This window comes from Synchiropus splendidus, chromosome 1 (genome assembly GCF_027744825.2).
Source record: "Synchiropus splendidus isolate RoL2022-P1 chromosome 1, RoL_Sspl_1.0, whole genome shotgun sequence".
Classification (NCBI taxonomy): domain Eukaryota; kingdom Metazoa; phylum Chordata; class Actinopteri; order Syngnathiformes; family Callionymidae; genus Synchiropus; species Synchiropus splendidus.
The window spans coordinates 47633493-47654620 of NC_071334.1; the positions used below are offsets into that span (position 1 = coordinate 47633493).

The 21128-nt window shown below is 45.5% G+C and overlaps 2 protein-coding genes across 2 annotated transcripts; one reads left to right on the forward strand and one right to left on the reverse strand.

The window, feature by feature from the left end:
- Window positions 1–180: 180 nt before the first annotated feature.
- LOC128752708 (palmitoyltransferase ZDHHC8B-like) lies at window positions 181–18834 on the reverse strand. Its single transcript, XM_053854212.1, has 11 exons — window positions 18732–18834; window positions 18424–18605; window positions 6374–6495; window positions 4438–4595; window positions 4183–4355; window positions 3369–3471; window positions 3202–3293; window positions 2935–3055; window positions 2745–2859; window positions 1841–1953; window positions 181–1604 (listed from the first exon to the last, which is right to left on the reverse strand). The coding sequence occupies exons 2-11, from the start codon at window positions 18528–18530 to the stop codon at window positions 351–353; spliced, it is 2358 nt and encodes a 785-aa protein (XP_053710187.1). The 5' UTR covers window positions 18531–18605; window positions 18732–18834; the 3' UTR covers window positions 181–350.
- Window positions 18835–19630: 796 nt separating this feature from the next.
- On the forward strand, window positions 19631–20698 carry LOC128749559 (rhodopsin). Its single transcript, XM_053849284.1, has one exon. It carries the CDS (start codon window positions 19631–19633, stop codon window positions 20696–20698), a length of 1068 nt encoding a protein of 355 aa, XP_053705259.1.
- Window positions 20699–21128: the final 430 nt, after the last annotated feature.

The following is a 21128-nucleotide window of genomic DNA, read 5'->3' on the forward strand; positions in this document are numbered from 1 at the left end:
TAAACATGGACTTCTTCAGTATTTCGGTCTCACTAAGTCTAAGTCTAAAACTAAATCTGATGCTTGAAAAGGGCGATGAATAGTGTAATGCTAAATAGCACCATGGACTGGATCAATCCATCAAAACATTCTTATGACGTCGACCATTAGATGGTGAGTAAAAACAAGATAAGAAAGAGAAAGTTACAAAATAAGTTTATTCATAAAAACAGCTACAAAAACCATTTCCCAGTCAAAGACAAACATGGTGGAGAAACATGTTTCACAAACACAAACCAATAAATTAATCCGCTTGAGTCAGAGAGCTTCAGCTCTCTCACTAGTTTTACAAAGTTATTCATTTATATTTCCTATTTCGGCGTCCCCATGGTGACTGAGTCCTTCGCCTCTGACGCCGGAGTCAGTGAGGGTCGTTTCGTGGTGGCGTAGGAAGAGTACGAGGGGACAGAGGAGGTGGAGGTGGAGGGGAGTCGGGGCAGGGTGGAGGTAGAGGAGGGCATGGCCGGTCTGTCAGTCGGACCGTAGGCTGGAGAAGACGATCTTCCTCTGGTCTGTAGGCTGCTGCTGCTCTGCAGAGTCGAGCTGGACAACTTGGGCCCTCGAGTGAGAGACGATGTGGAGGAGCTGGAGAGCGGCGAGGTCCTCAAGCCGTAACCGAGGATACCGGTGCTCATGAGGAACTCCCTGGAGCCGTAAGCAGGAGGGGTCGTCCCGCGAGAACCAAGCGGTCGGACATTGTCCGGCGGAAGACTTCGGCGGCTGGGGATGTCGTAGATCCCCAGATCTGGACCGTACAGGCCCTGAGGTCTGGCGTGTAGCCGCAGCATCTTCTCCCGCTCCTCAATCTCCCGCCGCTCGTGGATGGACGCCATGATAGTTTTCGAGAGGTTGTCATAGCGAGCGGCAGCGGCGGACTTCTGAGGCGTCAAGGTCTGGGAGCCGAGGTCCCGCAGGCTGTCACGCAGACTTGGAGCCGGCACGTCTCGCCTCGAAAAGCCGGGAGGAGTCAGGTCACGTGACGCTTGAGGCGCAAGATCACGTCCCATCAGACCTTGAAAAGCAGGTGAGGGATCGCGTTGGATGAGCGCTGCGAGGGAGGGAGATGAATCCCGCGAGGCCAATCCTTGCAGGGAAGGTGACGGGTCCCGAGGTTGAGGGGACTGTCTGGAGATGCCCATGAACACGGGACTGTAGGCGTGAGGACGCGGACGCTGCACCACCGAGCCGTCCGCCCCCAGTGTCATGAAGTGAGAGTGGTAGCTGACGGCGGGCACCGCTCGGTGGGTCATGAACTGAGAGTCTGAGGGGGTGAGGATGTTATCGTAGGAGCTGTTGTGGCCGACCAGCAGGTTGGAGGGCACCACCCCTGGAGTTGGATTGGAACCCAAAGTGTCCGACAACAGGGTGCGACTGCCGTTGCGGTGGGTGGGTTTGAGGGTCAGTGAGCGAGAACTGGCGCTTAGAGGGTTGAGCTGCAGAGAGCTGGAGACAGTGGTGGCCTGTAGGGGGAGCTGTGGGCCTCTCGCAGGACTTTCACTGGATTCCAGGTGGAGGGAGGAGCCGCCTCTGCTGCCGTTGGCTTGTGGCTCTGACGTTTTTAACAGCTGAAAAACAACAACAACTGACTAGCAACTTTGAAAGAAACAGTCACTAAAATTGCAATTTAGAAAGGTCACCCCTGTTATCAGCCAAGACTCAGCTGGAGTCAGAATAAACCAAGCACTCTGATGCATCGAAAGCTCACCCTCCTTCAAGTATCGCTATCGCTCAGCACTTTTTTCAGACCAACTAGACACCTGACAAGTCGGATGACCATACCAGATATGTCACATGACCGTACCTGCTCGGGAGGAATGGGCGAGGAACCGCGGGATATGGCCTCCAGGACGGGCCGCAGCTGGGGCACAGTGGGAATGGAGACTGGAATGATGGCTTTGGTTTGATGGCTTGTTTCTGCAGGAGGGAAATCTGAGCTGTATCATCAAGACACTCTGACAGGACTGGACACTGACTGAGCAGAAATATCACCAAAATATGGGCTACAGAACAGATGCTAAACTGCCTGTACCATGCAAACTGATCTTACGTACAACGTGATCTCTAGCTGAAGTTCCAGTCGACAATTACAGTTACATTTGATGCAAAGTTGAGCAGTCATATTTAATGCAATCATACCGGAGTTATCATAAATATTAACTTAATTTTCTCATTTTATTTCCAAAATCAAGTGACCAAATGTATCAATTTCAATTTCAGAATTAATCTCAAGTGGCTTCATTGACACAAGTGTAAAACTCCAAATGATTATGAATGACTAGCAAAAAATGCTTTAAACGGCGTCTTAATAAAATGCAGGATGAAAAATGACAAATAGGGCAGGCTTAATCTACAAAGTAATATTACTGTGTCTAAAACAGTTTGTCGATTACCCAAAAATAGTATAGTATCCTAAACGTAATTTCATTAAGATGTAAATGTAAAATTAAACAAATCAAATAATTGAAAAAGAAATTACATATAACAACAAAACAAGTGAATTTAAAGTAGCAAGGGAAGCAAGCAATAAAGGTAAAAAAAATTAAATCTGTTTCTATTTTTTTTGTGTGTGAGCGCAGGCGCCCTCTGGTGGCAGGTTGACTTTAAGCTCAAATGCGTCTACTAATGTCCTCAAAACGACCAGACACTTTAATGACACCAAGCGCAAATGAAAGTCGAGTTCACAGCGGCCTCAGATTATTTCTCACCATCCGTAGTCGTTATCTGGCTTTTCAGCGGGACGTGATCCGGTTTGGGAGGAAGTGGTGGTGGAGTCTTCATCTGTTTGGCATCCAGCTGATCTCCAGCGCCCCCTAAAGCTCGCTGATGCAGACAGAGAGAACGTCACACCTCTTGTGTTCTGACAAGGGCCGATGAGGTGCGCTTGAAGTGCAGTACTTTGTTCTGCAGGTCGTAGCTGGTGACGCCGTTGTCTCGCACCTTCTGTCTGTCCGTCTCTGGCCGCAGGAACGGAGGCTGAACGTGGATGACGCATTTCCTGCGCGGCCTTGCTGTGTACCTGACACACAGGTAACACGTTGGTTCTACAGTATATGTATTTATCTGTATAAATAAGTAGCTACTTTTTTTGCATTTGAAATATCATTGCTATCATCAATACTCAAATTCAACTCAGCTGGTTGGGGCAGCTGGTGTCAGACTTACTTTGGTGAGATGGGACTGCAAACCAGATACTCCAGGTTTTTGCAGCAGCCGCGTGAGAAAGGATTGACTCCACCGTGAAACTTGCCGGTCACCTGGAGAAGCAAGGACGGAGGTCTGGCTGAGCACGCATGTTCATATCTTCATCACTTCGATGCAACGATACTGACCTGTTCGTTGGTGGTTCTGCCTCTGGACACCAGGTAGAGGTGGAATCCAGCCAGACCCAAGACAGGAAGCAGAAACAGACCCGAGATACTGATCACCACGAGGCTGGAGTCACGATTGAGGAAGACATTTTTAATGTGTTCTTCATCAGATGTCAAATAACATCAAGCCTCATAAAAAATGTCAAATGACTGAGCTTTTCTCTCAGCAGCGTGTCAGGATTCTCTTAGATCCTCTTTCAGTTTGCGGCAGAACTTTCCATCTGTCTGTGTGTTCTTTTCCTTCTGTTTCCCGTATCTTTACGAAGGCTGTATTACGCAGCGAGCCGTCCATGAACGCATCATCAGAATGTCATGTGACCACCAGCCACTCTGTTGCACCCGACTTCTGGCAATATTTATTATATTTTATATATATCATATATTAAGATATTTGTTTCAGACTTCTTAAGACTCCTAAATGCAGAATGGAATCCATGATATTTTTGTATGAAGCAGGAAAATAATTCAATTAAAAGTTAAATATTAAAATGCAAACAGACAAATATTACACAATTTTTAGAATCTGGGAGAGAAACAATATTACAGTTTTGAAATGCTTTGCCAATTTCTGATTTAAGTTTGACATCTAGGGAATTGAGAATAGAAATGTAATTTGAGGATAATAAAATATACATATTCCAAAACTAGTATCCAAACCCTGAAATAAGAGACACATTTGTGATAAAAATGAGCGAGTGAAATGATGCTCATCCAGACAAGCTAAGTTTTCATCTTGGCGAATGTCTTGAGTGAATGTATTCATCTCGAAGGATACGTGACAGCGCAGTGCAGCTTCCACAAGTCGTCCATGTGATGCAGAACATAAATGAGTCCGAAGGTGAAGACGCAGATCATGTGACCTGTCAGCGACAGCAAGAACAAGAAGAAGTAGCGGTAGTTTCTCCTCCCGATGCAGTTGTTCACCCACGGACAGTGGTGGTCGAAATCCTGCCAGGAGGAGAGAAACCACAGGTGAACGTCAGTGTCACATGGATCATCAGGAAACAGCGATGAGGACGCGACGGCCGACCTCCACGCAGTGGTCGCAGACGCTGCAGTGCGAGCAGCGTGGCGGCCTGTAGAAGTGGCAGGAGGCGCACCACTTCATCCGGACCTGGACGCCCTTCACGTCCACGTTCTTGTACAACGGCGCTCGAAATTCGTCCTCCTTGTCCTCGTCCTCGTTGGCTGAAGAAACAAGAAGCAGATGGTGTGAAAAGACCCAACCTGATTTACAGTGAGCATCTCTGTCAGGAGTATGGAGCAGAGCAGTTATTACAACACTATTACAAATGTCTCTAACAACATCTTATGCTTCCCTTAAAAACAAAATGCCTGTTTAGTATGGTGTATTATTATTATATCATGATTCCTCAAGTCATTCCTCGGATAAGACCTCGCTCTGTAGCCCTCCTGCAAGGTGGAGCCCGTTCAGTGTTGGCAGTGTCTGACAGCAGCGGTGGTCTCAGATGTGGTTGGTCCTGCTGTATTAATCCAGTCCACAATATGCTTAATGTTCAACTTTATACGTATAGAAAGTAGGGATGCTCCAACGATCGGTCACTGATCATGATCGGCCGATTTCACTGTGATGAATGCGATCACTTCTTGTCATTTCCGATCACAACAACCGATCACATGTGACAACCGGTGCTCTGTTGAAGCCCCGCTGGTTGTGATGCGTCCGCTCCTCCCTATTTCATTTTTCACATCATGTACAAAGAAGGTGATCAGTATCGGTGGTCAGCGCTCTGGCTGATCCGTATCCATGATCGGCATCATGGATACGGATACGGCAAAAATCCTGATCGGTGTATCTCTCATAAAAAGCTAAAGATCAAAGAAACAATGATATATTCACATTTTAAACATCTATTTGTTTTAATTTTCATCTAGCATTCCCTCAAGCCAGGGAAGGATCAGGGACGCAGCTGGCATGGATGTGCACAGGATGTGCAGTTTCCTGGTTTGTTGGTGGGGTCAGGCCTGCAGACCCCATCTGTCCTGATCTAGTGGTGAGCCTCCGATCCAAAAGTTGTACCTCATCATCCGGTTCCAGATGTGGGGCAGCGACACCACCTCACTTCCTCTCATCATTTATAGCAAGAGTGAGTGGATACGCTTGTGTCTGTCACAGACCTTCACAGTTCTTTTCTTCTAACTCAATAAGGTTGTATTTTTCTTCTATACAAGTGGCTGCATAAATCAATTGTTTTTAAATTATTACAATTGACTTTCTTCTTATCAATATAATAGTGTCACTATTGTTTCATGAGTTGTTGAGTTGTTGTCAAGAACTGTAGGAGGGTAGGGAGTGCTACAAGCATTCAGTGGTCATCCATGTCATTGTGTTTTGTTTTGTTTTTTGAACCCAAATAAGTTATTGTAAGATATCATAATAAATGGCATTACTGTTGTGTTTTTTGCGGTATTTTTCAGTTTCACGTTGTTTTAATAAATTACTCGATTTTGATTGATTTATTTTAAAGTTTTTTTTCTTTGTGTACTTCTTTGTTTCAGTGATGATTGTGTCACTTTGTCTACATCATCATCGTCTTCATCGTTCTGAAAGTCTGTAATGTTTGCGTGTGGCCGTAGCAACCAAAATTTCCTCAATGTGGGAAGAATAAATCTAATCTGATCTAATCTAATTGTACAAAACGTTTTTGCTTACGAACACAAACATCTCCCTCCACCTCTTGACCAGGACCAGGTCAGCGTGTTTGTACATGTCACAGCAAAGTCAGAGCAACATTAATATGAAGTTATTTCCAACTGTGTTAGACTCTGTGGAAAAAGCATCTTTTATCAAACTTGTGGATGAGACCCTCAACAGAGCCTCAGCACTTAGTCAAGACCACACTGACACAGGTCACCCTGTTAAAAAAGGTGAATGTGGTCACAAGAAATCTGAGCGCAGAAAACCACAAGCTAGCAGCGGTTGAAAATGCGTGAAGCTTGCCGACCTATTGGAAGCACACCCGCATCCATGAAGGTTGCCATGGTGAAGTTGGCCAGCACAAAGAGGAAGAGGACGGCGCAGCATGGCGGCACAGCAGGGCAGATGGTCACAGCCAGCCAGGGACAACTGCAAACACAAGAGACACGCGTGAGGAGAGCTACTACTTCTCGGACACAAGAGACACAGGCGGCCCGGGCGTACGTCTCGCCCAGGCGGGCGTTACAGCTGCTAATCTTCATCCCATTTATTCAGCTGGGAGCTGTGGAATGGGGGAAAAGTAATTGTGTCCAGAAGATAAGCATGTATTAGAGTGTTGACCACTGGTCACGGATTAGGAGGTGGGGGTCTCTGCCGCCGCCCGGAATGAAGCGACGCGGCACATCTGGACGTTTTAGGGAAATAATTTGTGATAATTGCAGCTGCAGATTTTATGGTAAATGTGATCCGGCTAAGATGTAGAGGACAAAGATAACAGCAGTTGGACATGTACAGTATAAGACTAGTTCACATACCAAAACCCTGGATGAAGAAGCAGAGGACAACCAATGAGGTTCACAGATGTGGTGAAGATAGATGAAGATTTAGAGATAGGGTGAGGAGTTCGGTCATCCGGGAGGAGCTCGGGGTGGAGCCGCTGCTCCTCCACATCGAGAGGAACCAGCTGAGGTGGCTCGGGCATCTGATCCAGATGCCCCCCGGACGCCTCCCCGGGGAGGTGTTCCGGGCATGTCCTACCCCGGGGAAGACCCAGGACTCACTGGAGATATTATGTCTCCGGTCTGGCCTGGGAACGCCTCAGGATCCCCCGGGAAGAGCTGGAGGAGGTTTGTGCGGACCGGGAAGTTTGGGCTTCCCTGCTCCGAATGCTGCCTCCGCGACCCGACCCCGGATAAGCGGCAGAAGAAGGTAAAGGTAATGCATTTGCATATTCCACATATTTATTGGGTCGTGTTGAACAGCCTAAGGTCTGTGGAGACTCTGGATGGGGAATGTTTGCCACTCGACAACATGATCACAAGCCTTTCATTCATTCATCCTCGCTCTCACAAGCAGCCCAACTCAGTGACAGCTTATGGCTGCCCAGGTCACTGTGCTAAAACGCTTTTCTCACCACACCTGAGAGGTTCTTTTCAGAGACCTAACCCCTCAGTTAACTTGGAGAACCTTCAGAAAATGGCCAATATATACATTTTTTTTACATTTTCTGCCAATGCCGGAGCGGAGGTCCGTCCAATATCCAACTACTTTCACCACTATTTGCACCAGCACAGCGGGAGACCTGCATGTGTTGATATGAACCAAGGCAGACGACCAATGTCAAAGAACCTATGAGGACCACTCCATCTAATAAAATAAACACGGATCCAGAGACTCTGAGTCGACCAGTGTCATTATCGAAGGTTCCCTGGATTAAAAACCAGTTTAAAACTACAATCATGAGCCAAAATCCACCACACTCTCCACAAGTGTCACATGCTGGTGTCGACTGTCAAACGCTGTGGAGCTGGAGAGCGTGGTGCGGCGTCACCAACTGGTCATGTTCATGTATGCTGGTCCAATGCAGCAAGTGAGCTGCGTGTTTTTCGAATTTATCGTGAGATGCAGAATGGTCATCGTGGAGAGCGTGTTTGGCGGTATATCGTGTATCGCCCATCCCTAGTTGTCAGTCATTTTTACATGACTGAAGATTATACGCCATTTAAGCTGGTCCGAGGACTCAGTGTCGAAACATCTGGGGGAAGTCACACGGAAGCTCAAGCTTCATGACACGTAGCTCTGTAACTAACTCTCTCGCGTTGCTCAGATTATTGTTGCCGAGCAGATGCGACATGCTAAGCACATGTAAACACGATCAGTGACGGGAAGTTAAACCCAGAGGAGAAGGATGGGGGTGAGGGTTGACGGGGGTCGTGTTATACCTCTTAATCTTTTGTCACACATTCCATCCTGCTTAACCTCAGCAGTGTGTCCACTGTGGCAGATCAATTCAAGACGATTTCTTCACTAAACGTTACGACACGGTAACACGTACTAATCCTGCTCCGTGGAGGGAATGAACATTGTTGGCGTTGAGTACCAGTCAGTACTTTGCAAGATGTCGACACAAGTGCAACATCAGTACACATCTTCAGCTCCATATCTCAGTAGGACAGGGTGGGTTTGGCCATTCACCACATGTTGAGATCGAGCCTGTGAGTGAGACCCATGATGGACTCCTCAGGTGCCATGGCGCAGCTACCACCAGGGGTGCGTCGGCACAATGATGTCGGCAAGAACTGGAGTTCGGATGATGCATGGTGCAACCAAAAGAGAAAAAATGGTTCTAATCTAAATCAACATGAGTATATGAGTCCGAGAGTTGGGACCTCATCTTGTGGGGAGTGGGCACCGTACACAAGGGGTGAGCCACCTCACTGGAATACAGTTCGGTGCTCTATCTTTTCTACATTTACGTGCCTTATAGAGGGTGTTCACAGCGTGTCATCCAACCCGGAAGCCACCATGTTGGAGATACTCTTTTTAAACACCCCCATAGACTGTGAATGGAGTGCCATGGAAAACGCAAAATAAAACAGAAAGGCTCATCGAAACGAGTTGGGAGTGACAGGACATACAGAGAGGGACTTCATGAACACTCCATCGGCTCCATCGTCGTGGGTGAATGACAACCCGTACAGTCTGCTGTCTGTGATGTATCCTGATACCTGTTTTTTCGCCTATGTCATCCACCGCCGAGGCCCTGAAATGTTACCGGAGTTTGGAGGCGCATAACCAGACTGTTGTACCAAGTCATCGACGACATTTGCACCTTATATGAGAATGTGACGTATTTAAATATTTTGACGTTTCGTTTTAAGTTTGTGTGCTATTGTAGTTTGTGCTCAAGTATTTTTTTGTGCATGTGTGTGTGAGATAACTTTTTAAGGGAATGTTCTGAAAACTGTGTGTTGGCATCAATCAATATGTTCTGATAAAAGTTCTGTGTATTCTCTTCCTCAGCAATATAATGCAAACTAATATTCATTTAGGCTATACTTTTTTAGCAAAATATTCGGATGTTATCCACAGTTTTGCCACGAAGGTCCTGGTTCAGATTAGCTAACCACAAGCGCCTCCTTTCTTCCGACAACTTCTGGCATTGTTCTCCTTGATTTGTAATAACTTTTGGAAGTCGATAAAATTCCAAATGTTTTTCACGATCGGTATGATTTGTACAATCCAAAACAGGAGCGTAATTCACCATTTTTCAAGGAAACTCTGCGGAATCGCCTTCAATACCGCTCTGTGCTGAGCAGTGAGTATCTCCAACATGGCGGCTTCCGGGTTTGATGTCGCGCCCTGAAGACCCTCTACTATATATTATATATATTTTTTCCGTTCTATGTCTGTGCCACAGCAAGATGAAAACACTCAGATTGTTTAATTAAATGAATAAAATAAATAAATAAAAAAGGACGACACAAAAAAAACCTTCATGTATTATGCTATTGAACTCTAAACGCGTCTGCATTGCTTTGTTCAATGACTTGCTCGCTCAGTCCCACTGAATGAGACATCACGTGCTTTCTGAAAGTCATTTTCAAAAGGGCCCAAAATATACAGTTGTGCGTGTGTGTGTGTTGCGTTATGTATGCCAGGTCTTGGCCGCACTCTCTGTGTGTTTAGTATTCCACAATGGATCGGCAGAAATGGTCCGTAATCCAGAGTTGATAATCCAGGGATTACTGGGTTTGCATCTGGCATGGCATCAGCAGAGGGAACCCCTCCCCCACAACCACAAACCAGCTGGGGGTTTGGGGATTGAACCTGCAGTCAGATGCAGGACGAGACGGTTTTCAACTCGTACTTTTGCTCACAGAATTTTTCAGACGCTTGGCAGTCAAAGGAAAATCCACATCTGGAATCTACATTCCTCAGCACAGTTGAATAGAGTTCTGTCAATGCATGAACAAACTGGACTCATCATTGGGGCCCATGCTTCACACTGTTATCGTGAAAACCACATAACTTTTAGCTGAATTGTCCCAGCGCCGCTCGCCACAGGATATAGGTTAACCACGTGATGCCAAATCAAATTTAATCCAGAGAATCTTTTTTTGCTGTCCTTCTACCTCCGCAACCTGATTACGCCGGCCCCCGGTCTAATCTCACGCAGTAGTGATATAACAGCACTCGCCACAATTCCCTCCAAGGAACAGAGCCTCTTCAGCACAGGCTGTTTTCAACCAACACTTATTGTTTCTCTGGACTATGGTGAGGGAGTGGGAGTGGACAGACAAATGCAGGATTGAAGAAAACAAACATGGATTCATCAACAATATGATAATGAATTCAAACCCTTAACTCGTGAAATGACATGCTCCAAATCCATGTCACTGTCTCCAGCTTTTTTTTTTGTTTCAATCTTGTGGTTTTGGTTCGTTTATTGAGGCTGGTTTTCTTTGCTTTACAGAGGTGGTGCTTTGCTCAACAGCCTCCCATGATCGACATTTACGTTCTCTCTCACCCTGTCAGGCACTTTCCCAAGCATTTTGATTTCCCTGAACCTGATTCATTTTTTCCTTCTTTCTGGCTTTTATTCATATATTTTTTGTAGGTTTTCTTCTTTAACAATTAGTTCACGTTTGCAATGTTTCTTTCTCAAATTAAACTGCCATCATTGCCCCCCGTGACCCGAGCCTCCTCCTTCCGTTGATACTGTTCTCGAGAGGGTTTTCACTTCTGATTTTGAGTCTAGTGCACATACATGCTACCACACCGTTCATGCAAGCAATATCATTCCAGGGGGGTAGAAAACTGAGGATTTGATGTTGCCTTCTTGAGTTGCATTGTGTTTCTTGGGGTAGCGGAAGTAGCAGAGTAGCAAAGAAGCAGCAGAAACAGAAAAGGAAGCTAAAGTTTTTGCAGTGCTTTCTGGATAAAACTATGATTTTAGGATTGCTTCTTAGAGTTTTTAGTGGTGGTTCTCCCCATCCAGAGCCAGAATCCCAATATGTTTATAAGGCAGTGTGGACACTTAATGATTGTCTGCGGTCTCTCTTCCAAAAGGTTTACAACCTCAACCTAGAGCATCTCTACTCTGACTTAAACTGGGAGAGTCTTACTCAACATCCAATCCGACCTCAAACTCAAATACGAAGATGTGACATAGATTGAGGTTCTACTATGTCATTCCCTGGAACTCCATCAAACATTGGGGGGACTGAAAATTGACATATTTCTCAGTGCAACTGTAGCACGAACCTCTCAGAAATATCTGCCACCGTTGACACTGAAGAACCAGATGCTCAGTAAAGAAGCATCAGAACACCAGGACAAGACTTAAAAGCTGCAATAAAACAAATGTCGGGGGGGGGATGTGAAAACAATGTATGAGACCAGTTTCTCTCACAGTTTTGTCCTGAAACAACCCCACAGTTGTAATGTTTTGTTTGGCATCTGTTGTTTATGAAGGACAACGTCTGCATAAATCACACCAGCAGACTCACTCCGAAAAGCAAGTAAGGTACTTCCACAGTCATTGATTTACACATTATATTCTCAACATATTTAAGGCCAAAGGGAGGTACTCGGGGTTTAGCTTCTACACCAGCAGCAGCACCAACCATAGCAAAGTGGTTCCTTCACTTCTCACTGAAATGGCTGTAGAACTACAGGATGGTGCGGACAGTGCACCTAAATGTGGCTGGTAGATCAATATTTTCAACAAAGGGCTGAGGGGCAAAAATATAATCTGAAAATAATTATGACAAAAAGAAAAATCCTCCTCTCTTGATGCACAGCACAAAACAACCCAAACACTCAACTCAATAACTGAACTTCTACTCAGAAATAGCCGCACTAGAAACAGGAAGTAACCTGCGCTTTTTCCGTTGCTTGAAGGCCATAAGTGTGAAGCATAAGTACCTCTGCCAAGGACGTTATGTTTGGGTGAATTGTCTCTCTTTGTTCAACGTAACATGAAAAGTTATGGACGGATTTGGATAAAACTGTGATGGTGATGGGAAAAGGAACAACAGACCCAATTGTGGTCGTGATCCGGATCACCGTTTGGATCCAGGATTTCTTTAAAGGATTCTTTATCAGCTGATGTTTGCGCTCTTTTTTCATTATTATTTTTAATTACCATTAAAATAAATAAGCAAATCACTCCGGAGGCATAAGTTGCATTTGTTGAACCATCACTGCATATTTACAACACACCAGTTTTCAACACGCTTGCTTTTAAATAAGAACAAAACTTGACAGAAAAATCTAATCATTTCACCAAAATCCAGCTGCAGAGATGAGCTCACACGTCGCATGATTGACTTCAAATTGCAAAAAAGAAGTTTGTCATGAAGAAGGCACGTGGTTGCTGAGCTTCAAGGTCTGTGTCAGAAAGGTCTTCTGAACTGGACGTGGGATGGTCCTCTCTGCCCTGTCAGAGGCTTTCACGCTAAGGTGACGAAAGTCTCTGGTCAAACCCTGTTTCACTTGAAAACAAATTGAAAAATTATTGCACATCTTTTAGCTAGCATTTTAGCGTGTGTAGCCCCAGAGCAAATCAATCGCCGTAACAGGCGTCAAAAGTGGGATGGTTAGTGCATCTTTGTTTTCAGCAATGTGCTGGTGCTAAATCAAAATCATGAATCCTCGATGCTGCGTCCACCCTGCTCATTTCCAGCGTTTCAATCTCTGTCCTGTGCTTTTACCTCAAAACAAAATCCTCCGCAGGAGTGAGCCGCTTTACAGTGCGTGACCCAGAAGCAAACTTTGAGGAGAGCACAAAGGCTTGACAGATTAAAATGTTTTCAACCGCTGCATGCTCCTGTTTGTTGTCAGAATGACCTCCACTGAATTGCCACGCTCATCTGCAGCAGCTCGGAGGAGGATGAAAAGAGGCCGCCTCTTCTGACTCCTGTTGCAAGACTACAACACAGATCAATTCCGTTGCATGTCGAGCATCTGATGAATGACAACCATCCCACAAAATCGGATCGTTGAGAGCAACTGTCGTCACCTGCCTGAGAAACCAAACCTCCCAGAGAATAGCAGTAACTTATTTGGGCTTTCTCAGCACCCTTTTCTCACAGAACCCCCAGTGTAAAAACAAAAAGGAATGGAAACGTGTGGGGGTTTTTTCTACAGAAATTAGAGTGCTTTTTCTATAAATTGCGCGACCCTGGATTATCAGACGGCCTCCGTCATCGGTCCGAGACCATCTGGGCCGTAGTGACAGGCACTTCATTAGAGCGTGGCAGGACCGACCTAATGAAAGAGGCGCGGCTGTGCACAGTAATCTGCTCTGCAATCTGCCCACAGGCCTCATCTCGGCAGTGGGTCAGTGGAACAGCAGACAGTTGGCAGGCGGAGCCGGCGTGTGTGAAAGTTTGTCACCATTACATAAATGGCTCTTCCGCTGGGTAACCTGCGAGCTGTTTGTTAAATAAACACTGTTCACGGAAAAATCTAAATGTCTCATTCACTCAGACATATTTGAATAGGAGCAACTGCATGCTGAACAAGACAGCTCAGTTTAAACAACATCAAATGCAAAACTTAAATAAGTGATCTGATCATCCTCCAGTCACTTTCTGCTCTCATTCATCATGAACCTCATGAACCACTGGTTTTCCTCTTGTTCTTCTCCAACATTCATGGTCCAACACTGTCTCTCCTCTTCATCTGTTTGTCTTGTCTTTTCTAGTCACTTTCTAGTGACCAATAACGCTGACTTCCAAGTCTCTATAAAAAAGTCAGTATGGCAGCTTGGCCTTCAATAGCCAGCAGCTGCTTACTGGTTGGTTCAGCAGTCCACTTTAGATAGTCTGCATTTCATCTAGATTAGAAAATAGATTTTTTTTCCTCCTAGAATTTTCAATTTAAAACAAACTGATTTTGAGGGGCAAAAACCGAGATAATGCTCTCTACTAAGACCCACAGTTGTGAGATGACGGTCACGCGGAGCGCCAAACATCCAAGACAGCCAAGTCGGCTATATCAATATTTCATACATAGATACTTGGATATGCCGCTGCATTTGTGACGTGTTTAATACTGACATTTTCTTTTTGTATGCTTATTTTTTATAGTTATTTTGCTGACTCAGGGAGCAACTCAGACTCAGAATCAGAATCAGAATCAATTTTTTTGCCATTGTCAGTGGGGTCAAGGGATAAAATAAAATAAAATAAAATAAGTTAAAATAATAAACAAATAATACAAATTCATTCCACTGTTTGAGGGGAAAATTTTACTGAAAGCCGTCATAACAATAAATTTGCTTTCATGTACAGAATATTGTACTGTATTATCTAATTTTCTCCCTTAAAATGATGGCTCCAATTACAATATATTATTGAAACAGTATTGGAATGTATCGTATCACCACTTGTGTATCGGGATAAGCATCATTTCCAAAGACACCTGCCAATACACAGCCCTCTCAGATGTGTTGAAAACGTCCACGCCAAACGTCGGCTGTACCGACACCATCACTCTCTGGCCACTGTTTTGATTTCATCATCACAACATCTGGTTCTGGGTGCATCCCCGGTATGGCACAGGCCAGAAGTAAAACACCTCACCATGTTGACTGCAACAATGGCAGCACACTCCTTCACCAACCAACCAACTCTACATAAACTAGAAAAACCCTCACAGACCTCAGTCAAGATGGCCGACCTTTTCTATTTCAACTGGACGACAAAAACTTGGAAGCCATGAATGTGCTCAGTAAATCATGAGGAAAGTAGAACCTTTTCAGGCATCTAGCTTGAATTGTCTGTTGTTCCTCACAGCCTCCCAGCTGTCAGCGCCTCATGGCTCCTCCTCACTCAACACAATCATCTTCCAAAAAGGCACCACCTTTCCTTCCTGCTCCACCTACATGACAAAAGATTCTGCGTTCAAAGTACAGAGACCTTCAGCAATTCAATAAAAAGAAAACCTTCACCGCCGTCGATGACAAACGGGTATCAGAGAACTTTGCGACCAGAAGCTGGAATCAAATTCAAGTTCAAGGTCTGACGAACAAAAGCAGGAAAACTGCTGAGTTTATTCAGCTGAAGACAAAAGGGATTTGCCAGAGCTTCGGCCATGCCTGCTAAGCTTCGCTACAGATAGAGCAGAAGCATGAACCAGGATTTGCGAGGGGAAATTCAGAAATGACACAATTCAGACACGGAGGTCGACCCTTTGGTACAAATGTAACTACAAAGGGGCCCCGCGAGGACATGTGCTCACGTCTCTGCACTGCTGACTCCACACAAACAACTGCACCTTGGTGAGCAGCAAGTTCACAGATGACACCACCAACAAGATGGATCATCTGGAGCAGAACACGTTCAAAGCTGAGGAGACGAGGGTGGGCATCATCTCCAACAAACTGGAGTGGACCCCCAACTCTGACCAGAGTGGCCTCACTCGATTAAGTCTGTTTGCATCATGTTTACATGCTGCAGAGAAAGCGAGAGCCAAACTACTGTAAGGCCACATCCATGGCAATGGGTGGCACCGTGACCACTTCAATCCTTACGGTCTCACTGTCAATAGAGTAAGAACACAGACTTTATACTGAATGTTCAACTGGTTAAACTATTGAGGTCCAGAATCAGTACATTGGCACGATCACCATGGAGCCACCATCACAGTCAACAGAGTGGAAGAGAGCTTCCCCAGACAGGTTTCTGGATTCAACTCGCAAGTTACACATACAAAGAAGTCATGGAAAGAATGGCCAAATGTTTCTATGTAAATATTACCACGCCACAGAGCGAATGAGCTAATCTTGTTGGCATCGCTCGGCGATTGAAACAGGGGGTTCTGAAAAAAAATCTGAACCACACAGTCGTGCTTGAAATTGGTGCATGCGTGAGTCACGGTGTTTCTAATGTTATGTTCGATCATAGCCCAGCTAACCAGTTAGATGTGAGCTGGCTGGTGAACCAGACAAATTCAAATTCCTCTCCCACAGTCCAGACGAAGCCCTTTGCATGCTTTTTAAAAGTCCGATCTTAGCTGGATAAAGGCAACAATTTGGTTTTCTGAGCCGTCGTGTTCATTGACGTCATCTTCAAGGCGCAAGAGAGACAAATGAGGAAGGAGGAGCGTCCAGAGATGATCATTCACACCAACCTGTCCTGCATTCAGGACCTGGTATGGTCAGATTCAGGAACAGGGTAGGCAACTTTTAAGGCCATTTAATTTCCTCACCACATGCTAAGACAAGCAGACAATTACATAGAATATACATAACATAAAATAATAAGTATATAAGCCAGGAACTGATGGAAATCATCTTTGTATCTCATTTTTAAAATAATCTATGAAGTCGACTACAGACATAGATTGTTAATATTCCAGATACTTTCTGCTCTGCTAATGACACCGCGATCACAAAAAATACTTTCATGTACTTAAAATAATCTGCTGCGATGATGATTTTTAAGAATCATAATGGATCCGCTTTAATAGTGAGTTCCAAGAATGAAATCTGCATTTCTACCGTCACAAGATTTCAGTTTCCATTTTCCCAGAAGGATGGGGGGGGCGGGGTGTCACATGACATCGGCCTCCATCCTAATCCCAACCTCCCAATCTGGTGTCAGATTCCAGTGGAAACGGTAAACGGCGGAGGAATTGAGGGGAAAGTAGGGCAGATATGGCTATGCATGTCAAGGGTCACTACTCTGGTATATAGAGCTGATAAGGTGGGAGATCAGAGCGTGGCAACCACAGGGATTATATCTATTAATGTTGATCAAGACATCTGAATGTAGAGATCTGAAGAAAGATGAACTTCCATTCATGATAAAAAAGACTCCTTGACATCATATTAAATAAGTGCTATTGCATGAGCTATTGCTTCCCACTCCGTGACAAACCGAGGATCCATTGAGTCGAAAAATTATTATTCAAAAATGTTCATTAATAACAGCTGAATCATATGTAATAATAAAAGGAGAGTCACTCAAACGTATCTCGAGTTTCAGATGACGTATTTGCCAACTACTTAGGTGGTTTCAGAGCTCAGATGCTAACAACAGAAAAAAATCGAAGATTGACCCATCAAATCGAGTACGACCTTTAATTCGCACATGTTCACCACAGTTACTAGCTTTTACATGAGCTGTTTCCATGTCAAAACCAGAGTGACAACTGCACATTGGGTGAACGGTGAATGTGCCCCCTACACAATAATGAACTGTTCGGATGAGCAGTTCTCCTCCTGTACAGATAATATTATATTTAATATTAACAGATGAGTCACAGTAAATAGACACTCATTTTCAACACCACGTCCCAATGACTTATCTGACTCGTGACGTATTGGGGCAGGTGCTGTATATCAATCCAATGTCTTGAAGGGGCGGTTTGAGATTTGTTTAGATGATTTTTTTTCCTGTTGTTTCGCCCAAATTACAGATGTTTATCTCCTCAGATGTGATTACGGAATCCTCAGGGGGCACTGGATTGGAAATCCAGGTCAGACAGGATGCCACAGACCACAGAGTCAATGAATAGAAATGTTCTTTAACCGGCCTTAAATCCAGTTGTTTGCATTCAACATGAATATATTCCCACTGCTTTCATCACTGCTGTACACTACTTTCTCCACTGTCAGTTCTCTTTATGATTATTCTCATTGCTCTCCAGGGGAGAGTTCAAGCTTAATCTGGACTCTCATGCTGAAGGGAATCTGAAGGGGTTCCTCGATCATAAAGAAAAGCTGGAGAAGACCTTCCAGAACTCCTGTTTCTGTTCTTCTGAACACATGCATTTTATTATGCATTAAATACGCATTAGAAGAACATTGTTTATGGGGCAAACATCAGGGGAGATTAAGGAACAAATTGCTTCACTTCATATCGATGTAAAATTTAAGATTACATTGATATAATAATATTAAATACTTTATTTTTAATGTTTAATGTTACAGATAGTATCCCATTCACCTCAGAAAAGTTCTCATACGCAGGAGAGTTTACTGTTTACTGATGTCGCATAAGTTACCGATGAACTCATGTCTCATGTTGCGTGAAATGGACAGAAGACGGACGTCTCACTCACGTAAAGACGAAGAAAAGGGAGCTGGATCCCACCAGCAGGCAGGCGGCGGTGCACACCGGGATGAAGGCGCTGACTCTCAGCGCGTCTGCGCCGCTGCTGCCGGGCATCCTGGCGCTGCTCTCACCACGCTCTCATGTCCGCCACACACGCAGCTCACGCGCAGGGAACGCCAAGTTAGACCGCTGGAAAACAAGAGTCATAGCCGAGGTGAGACTGAGGGAGAAGCCCGCTTCTGGGAGACCGGGCCAGGCTCCGCGCACGCGGTTCCGACGCCGCTGGCTCATCCAGTGGGAGGAGCGTTGACTCACCAGAGACGCCCAAACTGTGGACAGCGGACCCCCCGCTGCGCTCACATCTGCGCGCTTCATCCTCACGCCGCCCACGGATGAATCGTGATTCCACCGAACGGTCGATGGAACAAAGCTCGCATCTTTGTGCGTCTCCTCCAGTTGCGTTGATGATTCCAGTCCTTCACAGGGTGCGTTCCACAAGTCAAGCAATGCCTGGCCTCGTCTACTCTGTTACCGCTGAATATCTTGGCAAAAGTTTAGGGGGTCAACAATTGTGCGTCGAGAGGCAGCACCCTTCTAGAAATTTTATAGACGACCTCAGTCTCCTTAATGGATTCTAACTTCAGTGTTGAAGGTGCATGGTTTGCCGTGGTGATCCAACTAAACTCTGAGGTTTACCAAAATTTATAGTCCACAGCTGAGACAGAATTTAGAATGTTGATAGTTTCCCATCAATTTTTGTTTTGAAAAAAAGATTGTCCAACAGGTATGTGACATTCAGACATCCCCTCCAGATCAGGTGAGGACCTGACCTCACCTGTGTGTGGCTGGCTAGTTTTCAGAGTACGGAGTCCATGCCGATGCACGATAAGTTCACAAGCAGAAAAAGAAATGTCTCCAACAATCCTGTAAATAAGCGTGTTCAAAGGAAATCAAATGAATTATCGGTCAGTAAATTATAAAAACGCTGGAATCAGTTGGTAGAGAAATGTTATTTCAGAATAGCATAATCAAGTATTAAAAGTATGCGGTATTTTTTGTCAAACTTTTCTTAAATAGGAACCACAAGAGCTATGAGCATCAATGGAAGGACGCTTCCATGGCTCCTGGGAGGGTCACATGGTTGGGCTGGGCTTCCTCTTCTGCTTTATAAGCTTCAGGAGACGTGAGCGTCTTTTGTCTGGAAAGCACACACGATGGATGCTGAAGAACTGATCGAGTCCATCATCAGGGCGCTGATGTTCCTCGCGGGGATGCTGGGGAACAACTGGCTGGTGATCTGCTCCGTCCCCAGGAAGAAGTCCACGATCCGCACCAATGAACTTCTGCTGATCAACCTGGCCGTCTCCAACCTCATCACCAACTACCTGGTGGACCTGCCCGACACCATCGCAGACTTCGCCGGACGCTGGTTCCTGGGCGAGACCTTCTGCGGAGTCTTCCGCTTCTGCGCCGACCTCTCAGAGACCAGCAGCATCTTCACCACCTTCTTCATCTGCATCTTCTGGCACCAGAAGCTGGTCGTCTCCCTCAAAGAAGGCGGCGCGGTGGTGCAGATGGACAGCTTGTCTCTAGTGGGCGGCCTTGTGGCCAGCAGCTGGACAGTGGCGGTCATCTTCAGTACGCCTCACTTCTTCTTCGTGGCAGTGGTGGGGGGCAACGAGAGCCATGAGGACTGCATCGACGTCTTTCCAAACTACGTCGCCCATCAGACCTATGAGATCTTCTACCTCACCCTGGCGAATGCCGTCCCCGCTGCAGGGATGTTGTTCACCAGCATCCAAATTATCATCAGTCTTCTGAAGAACAATCGCCGCATTCAGGGCCATCAGTCACACCTCAACAAGGAAGAGAACAAAAGTAGAGAGACCAACAGAAGAAAAACAGACAGCGCAGTTTGTGACGCTGCACCCGATGGTGGTGTTTACATCGGAGAGCCAGCCTCAGGCCAAAGCTTTGCTTCACCTCTCAGCTCACAGTCGCATCAAGGTGTCGGAAGTGCACCTTCAAGGCCCGGCCAGGTAGCAGCACGGTCCAGTCCAGGCACCAACAATCTGCTGAGGGCAGCCAAGAGCGTGGTGGCTGTTGCCAGCGTGTTCCTCGTCTGCTGGCTGACTCATCTGCTTCTGCGCATCACCAACAACTTCCACACCTCGTCCATCGTGGTGGAGGTGGCCAGCTACATCGCCGCCTCCTACACCTGCATCATCCCCTTCATTTTCCTGCACAGCATCAGAAAGCTCTCCTGCGTGTGCAAACGCTAGAAGCAGCTGGTAGCAGAATCCACTCTGGAAAGGAAGAACAGCCTCCTCATGTACTTTTTTTTTAAGAGTCCACATGGTCCAAAATAACCAAGAAGAGAACGGGAATCATTATAGCTGCGTAGGTTCTGCTTTGGCTGGATCAGTTTCAGGTCCGGTTCCTTTTCACAGTCACTTTTGAGCTGTTCAGGGCCCCGTGGGAAAGAAAACCAAAAACAACCAAAACTAATTCAAGATATTCAACATATATCAATTTTCCGACCTGGCAAAAGCACTTCTGAGACATTCATTTTAGCATTTTGTTCTACATTTGTCAATAAAAGTATGGATTTTTATGAGTACACAACTCTGTTGGCATCAGTGCACATTAAGTCAAGTCAGAGAGAGGAAAAGCTCACCTTGGCACCTTTCATTTCACGAAACATTACTGCCT

Coding starts and splice junctions, on each gene's coding strand:
- LOC128752708 (XM_053854212.1), bottom strand. CDS start 18,530: ATGCCCGGCAGCAGCGGCGCAGACGCGCTGAGAGTCAGCGCCTTCATC. Junction 4,596..6,373: donor TGCGGGTGTGCTTCCAATAG/GTCGGCAAGCTT, acceptor TTGTTTCTTCAG/CCAACGAGGACGAGGACAAG. Junction 3,056..3,201: donor TGCAGTCCCATCTCACCAAA/GTAAGTCTGACA, acceptor CCTGTGTGTCAG/GTACACAGCAAGGCCGCGCA.
- LOC128749559 (XM_053849284.1), top strand. CDS start 19,631: ATGGATGCTGAAGAACTGATCGAGTCCATCATCAGGGCGCTGATGTTC.